The sequence below is a fragment of the Limulus polyphemus genome, unplaced genomic scaffold (genome assembly GCF_000517525.1).
Source record: "Limulus polyphemus unplaced genomic scaffold, Limulus_polyphemus-2.1.2 Scaffold2035, whole genome shotgun sequence".
NCBI lineage: Eukaryota > Metazoa > Arthropoda > Merostomata > Xiphosura > Limulidae > Limulus > Limulus polyphemus.
Window position 1 is genome coordinate 130,588 of NW_013667645.1, and position 10,836 is coordinate 141,423.

Here is a 10,836-nt window from a genome sequence, read left to right on the forward strand (position 1 = left end):
AGTTTTAAACTTTCAGTGCTGACTGAAGGATGGAAACCATATTCAGCAAAGATGACAAACAACTTGAGATAAATATTTATTTGATCTACCCAGTGTTATGGCATATGCCTTTTTCAAGGGTCTATGGACTTCATGGTGAAGTTCACAGACCCTTGAAAAAAAGGCATAAGCCAAAACATCGGGTAGAATAAATAAACATTTATCTCAAAGTTGTTTGTCGTCTTTATTAAATATTTAAAGAATATTTTTCTCTATTTGTAAGATATGTTTTTTTTTTTCTACTTTTTCAAACAACCATAATTTGTTTCAAATTGACTGCAGCATATCTGGTCCTGTGATTCAACTCAGAACTTGTTTTAATGTAAAAGTCCTTATTGTTTTTCTGGTAGATATAAAGCCACCACCAAAACTGCTGGCTTTTGAAGAACCTCCTCTACTCTCAAATCCTGAAGTGAACCTTCAGATGAGAAAGGAATCTGCAAACAAGAGTTTGTGTACATCAGAAGAACAGATGGATCTTCCAGTATTTTCAGTTCAAGGTATGCTTTATTTTATTTAAAAGATTAAATAGCTTCTTCAGTTTTTAGTTCAAGGTATGCATTATTTTATTTAAAAGATCAAATAACTCCTTCAGTTTTCAGTTCAAGGTATGCTTTATTTTATTTAAAAGAAACTTGGTAACAGTAATAGTAGTTAGGTGATTTGTTCTTAAACACTGAATAGTCAGGGCTGCTATGTTGGTGAAGTTAGGAAAGAAAAATATTAGAGCTTGTGTTTTAAAATAAGGAAAGTGTAATTATTATAGTTAAGTTGCCTATTCCTGGGTTATTTTAAAAGAACAATGTTATGCGTGTTGTTAGACCTGTGATAAGTAGTTATGAATAAAATGTTGAAAGGTAAGTACAGTGGGTCCCCGTTATACGTTGCATTGTTCTGCATCATTTCATTATTAGAGCATTCCCCAATTACTACCCATGTATGAAACAATGTTGCCTTGTTTCGATACTAGTGTTAACCCTCTCTGCCCGAGTATCCTTTACTGCGCAGGTCACAAACGTTTTAGTGAGTTGCATTCAGAATCTAATTAAACTAATTTTTGTTTATGTTATACCAATTAGTATAGCATAAAATTGTAGCTAATAATTCATATTTTAATAGTATATAAGTTTTAAGTTTTTAATTTTATAAGAAAATATGTTTTAAAGAAAAAATCCCCCTAGTGTAAGAAATATGACATTTTTCTCTAGGCATGCCCTCTTCTCTAATTTATTTACCACCCATCCAATAATAATATTGTCATTGCTCTGACAAAGCATAATTGTATTAGCCTTCAATCTTGTTTGGTTACAAGCTTCATTCCCAAGGGAGAGATATCATGTGGTCGGTCAATTTGACCGAGTCTGTGTAGAGAGAGTTAATTAAAACATTGTCAGATGTAAACACATTGTGTTCACGTGGAATTGTCTGAGCACATTGTTTTTTCTGCTGCAGAAAAGCCTTGTTTCCACGCTTCCAACATGGCTCCAAAGCGATCACCTAGTAATAGTAAAGTGCTCCTTGCCAAGAGGCCCAGGAAAACAATTAACTTTGGCACTAAACTGGAGATTTTACGACGCTTTGAGGCAGGTGAACGGGCTGTGGACATTGCCAGTGCTGTAGGCCTCACACCTACCACAGTGAGGACAATTCATACAAATGCTAACAAGATCAAAGCGAGTGCTCAGAATGCTACACCGTTAAGTGCTGGAAAGATTGGCCGTTCAAGAAGTGCAGTGATGGAGAATATGGAGCGGATACTGTCAGTGTGGATTGACAATCAGTGCCAACAAAGAATACCTCTCAGCTTGGTGATGATACAGAGCAAAGCAAGGAGCTTGTATGATGATTTAAAGGCTAAGGAAGGGGAATCATCACAAGAGGAGACATTTATTGCTAGCCGTGGATGGTTTCATCGCTTTCAGCACCGCTACAATTACCGGAACATGAAAGTGACTGGCGAGGCTACTAGTGCAGATTAGGTTGCAGCTAAAAGATTGATAGCTTTGTTATCACCATCAGTGGCTTCGAAGAGCTGGCCCAAGGTGGTACGCAGGTTGCACGACTTAAATGCCTTGATGACACCTTGATCCATGGGTTCTAGCAATGAAGTGGTGTTAAGAGAAACACAACCTTCGTATTCTCACACAAGTCACCAATGTCCGTGGGATGAACAGGGGCATTATCAACAATGAGAAGGATATTAAAAGCCAGATTTTCCTTGGCACAGTACTCTTTCCCAGCTGGGACAGCATTCAGAGTGAGCCACTCTGTGAAATTTGTCCCAGTTATCCATGCCTTTTTGATTGTGTTTCCAAATCACGGGGAGATTGTTCTTGCATTACCCCTTGAGTGCTCTTGAAGTAGTAAAGTGGTAGACTAGCAGAGGCTTCATCTTCATGTCTCCTGCTGCATTACCTCCAAGTAGCAGGGTAAGGCAGTCTTCGGCTGCCTTGAAACCAGGAGATGTAGGTATGATTGGGTATTTGCTTCAAGAAGAGGCCAGTTTCATCAACATTAAACATTTGCTTAGGAGAGTAGGCACCTTCTTTGATGATCTTCTTCACCTAAGCAAGGATCCCTGAATATTGGCATAGTTTCAAAATCCTCAACTGCATTGATAACATCAATCAATTCTGGCATGAAGTGTCTCAGAAGTGCATGAATGGCATGTGGGGGAAACTGTGGCCAGAAAGGGTTATTTCTTTACAGGATTTGAAAATGCTCTGCCCACAGTGACAAAGGAGATCCTTAACTTGGCCATGATCATAGATTTTGAGGAGCTGGAAGAGGAGGACATAGACGAAGTGATTGAGTCACATAGTGAGGAACTGAGCAATGAGGATTTGCAACAGCTAGAGGTGCAGAGAGCAGTCAGTTCAGAGGATGATGAGGAACCTGAAGAGGAAGGTAAGAAGAAATTAACCAAAAAACAGCTGGGTGAGCTTTCAGGCACATTGTACTTGTACTGTAAATTTTCAATGATAATGGCCCCAACAGAGAATGCAGCTCTAAAATGAACAGGATAGTGAGTAATGGAGTGTGATGTTACAAGACATTTATCAGAAGAAAAAAAAAGGTTGTGCAACCAACATTGGACTTTTTTTGGCTTCAAAAGAGAGAGAAAGCCACCACAAGCAATCCAGGAAGAAGAATCAACAGCATTCACAGAGGATCCACTAGAGGAGCTACCCTCTGGGTAATTCTGACTCTATCACCTTTACTTGCTCACCTCATACAAGCCTTTCAACCACTACAGTACTTGTAAGTATTAAATATAATCAATGTTTAGTTCTTTAATGTTCTTACATGCATATTATGTATAACACACTGTAGTTAAAAAGGCCATGTTACACCCTTTTAAAAAATGTTATTCAATAGTGGACCAAAATTTTTCAGGAACGCATCACTCCCATAATACATGTAAAGATTGTGTTGCTTTACATTGTTTCAGATGTAAGTCCCACTCTCCAGGAATGCATCACAATGTATAACGGGAACCCCTGTATAGCCATAACATATAAAAGCATACTCAGTGTCTTTTGGATTTACTCCAAGCTTGGCCATGTATATGCTATTTGTAAGTCTGTTTAACATTGTGTGAGTTGTTTTGCACTTTCATAGTTTGTCTAACATTTATTATCACATAGATGCTCAGATCCCCTAGTAACCGTTCATTTGCCTTCGGTTACTTGTTCGTGATGGCTGTTTTTGGCCCTGCTCTATCCATTCATCTTAGCCATATAGGGGAGAATCAAGTTGGAGAGCTTGACCCCTTAAAATTAACTTAAGTATGCCACAATTTGGGAACATTTAGCTGAATTGATTTAAAAACAGGCATTGTGAAGAAGAGATTGCTTTTCTGGATTGTTTTTTTTGTCCATTTTTAAAAATAAGCATTTTGAAACAGTAAGATTATGATAAAGTTTAACTGCAGATATTCATCTCTTTTGTTCTCATTATTGTAATATGATTAAGTATAGCTTTCAGTTAGTTCCTGCAAACAACTAGAAGTTTCCTCAGGAAATGTAGTACGAAATGAATCTAAATTCTGATTTTGGGTTTAAGCAAGAAAGAGACTGAGCAAATTGAAAATCAATCTTTATTTTCAAAAATACAATCACAGCCATGAACAGAGGACACCACTTTTACTGGAAGAGTTTAGATAATTTTTCTACCTTGTTCTAGACTAAGAGAGTACAGCATTATGTACAAGATTCTGTAACTATCCTTTTCACTGGCCATGTGCTGTCATTGATGGTCATTCTATTCAAAAAATAAGGGAGGATAAATCCCCAAGATATCACCTGATCTACCAGTGGAAAGATCCTTTACATAGTGTATCTTATTTTACAGCAATCTTTCCTGTGAAAGATATAGAGGAATGATCTGGAAAATAGGTAGGAACTTAGCCACATACCTTGACTACAAAAACCCCAAAAAACATACATGTGTGAAAATTCTTCATGAACTAGGAATGCTTACTTTACTAACTAAGATATACTAGATATGCCTTTGTATATCACAGTTTTGCCAATGAACAAATCATAGCTGTCAGTCTAATATTAATACACTTTACATCAAAATAGTTTTTGTTTTATGACTAATATAGAATTGCATTTTACATCAAGATATTTTTTTTGTTGGTGTTTTAAGTCAAGAACACATGAACTCGGGCTGTTTAATTGAACCTACTATTTGTAGATCTCGGTAAACTACATGAACATGCCTACCAGAATTATTATGTAGTTTTTCGCAGGAATTTGATTACTTTTTTTTGACTGAAAAGAAAATAAGTTATTTCAAAAACAGTGTCGTAGGAAGGCCAGTCAGGCGATGGCCTGACCACTTTTTCACGACATATATAGCTATAACTTGCGTATTAGGACTTGCTTCTTTTAATTCAATACATTACATTATGTGTATGCAGCATTTATAATTAAAATGGCTCAAGATTTAATCTCATAGCATTAAATTTTCAAACATTATTTTTTTGGGGGGGGGGGCATGCTTTGCTCATATTGTGTGTCACATTGTTTAGTTATGGCAATGATCTGACCACTCTAAAATTGCTTTCTATGACAATGTAAAAGTATCGTTTGACCTCATTTTATATAATTTCCTCTGTGTATTCAGAATTGCTGTTAGATATTTTCAAATGTTTTATGTTAACAAAATTCTAATAATTCAAATTATCTTCCATGGTTAATTGTACATTCTCATGACTTCTAATCATCCCATATTTTATGACAAGTACTAACAGTAAAAGAACTACATGGTGACTTCACATGACTACTTAAACAAGATTTTTTGTTATGGTTACTGTACATTTTCATGAGTTCCAGGCATCTGTTATTTTCTGGCTAGCATTTACAGTATAATAATTATTTAACAGTTTGTGTTCTGTTATTCAGGTATGATGCCTGATAACTGATAACCTGTCATGCATGGTGAAACAGATTTTATATAAATTAAAAACTAATATAGGACATGTTAAGTAAGTTTCTTGCAAATTAAATTATGTCAATTTCCACTTTTGGGTGTTTTTTTTTCCAGTGCTCCTCCCCCCCCCCCAACCTGTGTTTACTTTATGTGCATCTAAGATGTAGTAACTATTATCCCTTGTTGGTAAATGTAATTCTTTACATAATCTATCAATGTATTATGTACTTGCATGCATGGAAAGTGGTCAAGCTATATGGACTGTGTTTCTGAAAGTTTTCATTAATTTTGAACCACGATTTATACAGAAAATGAACTAATATTCCTTCTAATTATAGTTTTTCCTCTTTCTCTCTCTCTCTCTCTTTTTCTTTTCATTACATTTACCAGAATGGATCACTGGCTGTAGTTGTAATGTCTTATTCTTGTTCCCGAAATAACCGTGTTATATTTATATGTATATGCAGGAAGTTCAGCATAGAAACAGATACTTTTATACATGCATTTTTTTTCATTATTACTTTTACAAAACTATTGGCAGCATTCTTTTTTCTTCATCTTCTTCTTTTTTTCAGATCCTTCCAGTTTGTGCATGATTTCTCCAAAAGTTGTAAAGAAGAAGAGGAGACCAGAATGTCCAAACTGTGGGAAAAGTTTCTACGATAAGAGTACATTGAACAGACACATTATTAGAAAATGTCCAATCTGAAAACTTACCCAGTTGATCATTCTTTTGAGTACAATTAATAACCACATCAGCATTTGTAAAAAAACATAAAAAGTTTTCACTTTTGACTTAGTTAGTGAAGTATTTTATTCATTGAACTACCAAAACTTGATTTACTGGAACAAAATATGATTTAGGAATAAGAAACGTATCACAGATTGAAATCATTGGTGAATATACACACTAGGAATTGACTTGTAATACAAGTAAATGATGTGTTTTTGTTTCTTAAAAAGTAATATTTTGTAAATTTTAAATGTTGATATAATTATCCATGAAGATAAGGTTTTGAATTTGTTTTTTCAACTCTCTCTGAATTTTTAACTTTTCTTTTTGGAAGAAACATTGCAAGATAGAGTGTTATTAATACAAATAGGATCGTGTGATCAGTACTACAGTTTGTCATTTTGCCCCTTACTTGGGTCAAATTCGTCGCTCATCGTCTTGAGTTTTTATTGTATAAACTTTGTGACCTGTCCAAACCATTAATCTGTGTTCTTCTAACCAAGAGTGTGAGTGTAGGTAAGAGGTATCACAATAGATGTGTATAGAATTTTAATACAAAAGGAGCCAATCAGAGACAAGCTAAAGGTTAGCAACTAGTCTACCTTGCTATGTACCTGTTGGGTCAGTGACCTAAAAAGGCCTAATATATACCAATGAAAAGACAAGAAAATAGACTGGCAGCACTATAGCTATTAAGTCATGACAGTCCTGAAGTCTTGGTTGCAGGTGAATGGTGGTGAAACTTCAAGAATGAGTAACAGAAATAAATAAATATTGTAATATATACTGTAGGTGAGTAAAGACTGTAGCCTGGATCCCATGTACATAATCATGTTAAACAAGTACTAACTGACAGGTAAGTAGATTGTTTATTAAATAACCTTTGACAATGATATTGTCATTAAATAAAATATTTTTTGGGCATAATTTTGATCAGTCATGGTGTTTACATCAACAGGAGTTGTATATTACAATTATGAATGTTTTTTTTTTTACAGAATTGATGTGATTTTTTAGTCAATGTTAGTATATTATATGATCGGTTAGCATATGTTAGTGTACTATGTGATTGGTTAATTAGAGGTGGCTGAGTATGTGATTGGGTAATCAGTGGTGGCTTATTATGTGATTGGACAGTCAGTATTACTGTATTTTATGATAGGCTTCTCTGTGGTGACTGATTGGTCAAAAGAGATGGTTTATTATAGAACTGGCTGAAAGGTTTTAGTACACTGTATGATTTGTCAGTCAGTTATCATATAACTGGTCATAAGTAACCATGCTGTGATAAATTTTTATGGATGTTTAGGATCAACAATTACGTAGCTTTTCTGAAAGTAACATAATTAAAAGATTATATACAAAAGTGATTATTTCTTTGTTTTATTATGTATTTAGACTTTTTTTTTTATAAAACAATTAAGATACTTGTGAGAACATTGGATAATTCCTGGTGTATGTCACTATTTAGTTTAAAGATTAGTAAGTGGTCTTGCTGAAATAAAGAAAATAGTTACAAATGTTCTCTCTACAAATTAATTTCTGGAGACTTAAAGACTTTTTTCTTACATTATGTTTTATATATTTAGTTATATCAGAATTACTTGTTTTAGAAAACTATACAGAAACTTAATGTATAACATCACTGTTGTGTTCTGCATCATATTTTGGAAATTAGATCAAATGTGTGAAGAAACACAGTTTTCCAATTCTGCACCTTGTGATTATTGTATGCCTAATCATACATCATAATACATTTAGCATCTGCCAAGCCAAGAAACTAAGCACTCAAGTCTTTTTTGTTTTGTTTTTTACAGAACATTCTTTACTTTCAATGCATTGAAAAACTTTTATATAGTGTTTTTTTTTAAAGCTTTACAGTATTAAAAGCTGCATATTTAGACAATAAAAAATGTTTTAGACCAATGTTTTTCAACCATCAATCTGTGGACTGGGACTGGTCCATCACAGCCATGTCCATGGGATTCCACAAAAACAAATACACAAAAAGTGACAGAATATTCACACGGTTATCGATATTTATTACTGTACTTGCATTTCAATGGTCTGAAACATTTTAGGGAGGCAGTGAGCCGGTCCCTGGTATTGAAAAGGTTGAGAAACACCAATTTAGATTTTTCTTTTGTGGACATGTTTCAGTCACAGAAAAGAGAGTGTATGTATTTATATTGATAAACTGGACAGTGTTTTCAATCATTTTACAGTGGTACCAGAAAATTACTTTGTACAGAGTTCTTGAAATGTTTCTTTATCACAAGCTCTGTTCTGCATTAAGGATTTACTTAATGTATCCTTCCTAGTTAAAATATTTAGAAAATTAATTTCATCAGTATGATAAGTTCTTGATGTTGAAGAAAAGGTTTGAGATATTAGTAAAAGTACTTCTGAACCTGTGTTGTATACATTTTCTTTATTTTTCATAAAGTAACTCCATTACTTATGGCAAGGCAAGCTCGTATTGCTAATATATTTAGGATAGTAATTTCAATCTGGAATCAATTTATTATACTAGGATACATTTATGAATGATTTTTTATCTTTTTTTTTTTAGTTCCTTAGATTCTAGTAAACATTCTCTCAATTAAAAAACAAAAATACAATTTTCTGTAAATAAAACTTGTACAAGAGAGAGAAAGGTTGATGATAGGAGAAGAAATAAGAGAACATAAAAGTAACCTATGATAAATTACCTGAAAAGAATGAAAAGTTGACTAATGTGAGAGTGGAAAAATAAAGAGTTAACTGAAATTGTTAAACTTTTTTTTTTTTGTTTTCACACTAATTTCCTTTATATTTACACTATAGAGTTTACCTTTTCCATATTTGTTAGACAATTTACATAAATTTGGAAATATGAAGAATTTTTCACATTGTGTATGGGACCTAGTTTTGGGCCATATTAAATTGTGTTTAATGTTTTCTTATAATCTTTGATCATGTTTAAAGTTATGCCTTTGTTGAAGAAAGAAAAGGAATTTGATATAGATCATAATATTGGGAACAATACTAGGGTGAGATGGTGATGTATCCCTTTCCTGTATGATTTACTTTGGTTTCAGTTTTGGTTAGAATTTGTGTAATTGCACCAAATTGCAGATGTATTTGTATCAAACTATTCTTCAGCTTGTCTTCATTGATTTTGTGTATCAGTGACATTTGTGAATAAATGACATTTCTTCAAATTTTTTTCTTCCTTAAGAAATGCACGTGTGTCGGTTTGAATTACTATATGCACAGTTGCTATTCTGTAGCTTACGGCATTACTAGCTTTTGTAATGGGTTTTGTAACGTACAAAATTATTAAGTGCCATTGCTCTACAGAATATCTTAATATTTTGATCATAATTTTTCAAAACAAAGATTTTATGCAGAAGTGATATTCTTGTTTCGACCATTTTTGTGACTTGTGTGTCCATCATATCTTGACAAATGAATATATGGTAGACTGATGCAAGAAGTCTCAATTTTTTGCATAATCTAACTGTCGGTATTTATTTTAACCTCGATATATAGACTACAAAATATCACAACCACTGTATTACCATGTACTGCATTATATATTTGTGTGTGTGTATTTACATATATCAAGTATATTTTATTTATATTTCAAATGTTTACACAACATCTACTAAAGTACATTTTAAAGACTTCAATGATTTATAACTTGGTTGATAGTGGCATTATTGCAGTATTTTATATTGTAATATACATCGTTTTTCTCTGTTCGAAGCCAATGGAAAATATTAGATATAATCAAGAAGACAGTACTAATTAATACTATATAATAACAACAAGCGAAGCTGTAAATATGTAATACAGTCAGCTTAGAAAAATAAGGAACTGATTTACGGATAGTGGGTCAGGCACGGTTCGCGTTAAGTTGCTGCAGAAACACACACTGCTCCTTGGAATGGGAGTTGCACTATAAGAGTGATGGTCAAATCCAATCAGTCGGTCAGACAAGAGTAGCCCATGAGTTGGTGGTGGGTGCTCCCTTCCCTGTAAGCTGCCATTTTAAAATCATGCATGACTGTGCTCAGATAGCCCTTGTATAGCTATGTGAGAAACTTTGAAATATGACAACTTAAAGATAGTGTGTAACATAAATTGAAATGTAATGGAAGCTTATTTTTTGTAGAGGAATATGTGTTATATCAAAATTGGTAGTTGATGGATGTTAATTAAAGGTAGATATAACTATGATATCTTTAGTTCATTTTTTTTCAGCTAATGTATACAACAATAATACATTATACCTCAAATGTTCCTTCACTTTCTTGTTTAGCAGATTATTTATATAATATTGAAAAGTTTGCCCATAGTTTGGTTACTGTTACGATGTGAAAGCCTTGTAATTTTTTACATGCGTGTTACTACAGCAAAATGTTTAATTGGTGACTTTTTATTTGAGGCATAATATTTACTACTCTAAAATGGAAGATTATGTACTACAGAAAAAATTTAAAATTACTTAATACTGTTAGAAATGTAAAATGACTTAATACTGTTAGAATGTAAGAGTATATACTACTAGTAGAATGTAAAATGACTTAATACTGTTAGAATGAAAAATTATAAACACCTAGAACAATTAAAAATGATTT

The 10,836-nt window shown here is 33.3% G+C and overlaps 1 protein-coding gene across 2 annotated transcripts in view; it reads left to right on the top strand.

Annotated features, from left to right (window-relative positions):
- The window catches only part of LOC106465739 (protein tramtrack, beta isoform-like), a 50,433-nt gene extending 40,997 nt beyond the window's left edge, over positions 1-9,436 (top strand). For both annotated transcript variants that reach the window (XM_022393649.1, XM_022393650.1), the window contains exons 4-5: positions 390-539; positions 6,054-9,436. In XM_022393649.1, coding sequence (XP_022249357.1) covers positions 390-539; positions 6,054-6,187 — 284 coding nt within the window. In that variant the 3' untranslated portion in view covers positions 6,188-9,436. The remainder of the gene's footprint in view (positions 1-389; positions 540-6,053) is intronic.
- Positions 9,437-10,836: the final 1,400 nt, after the last annotated feature.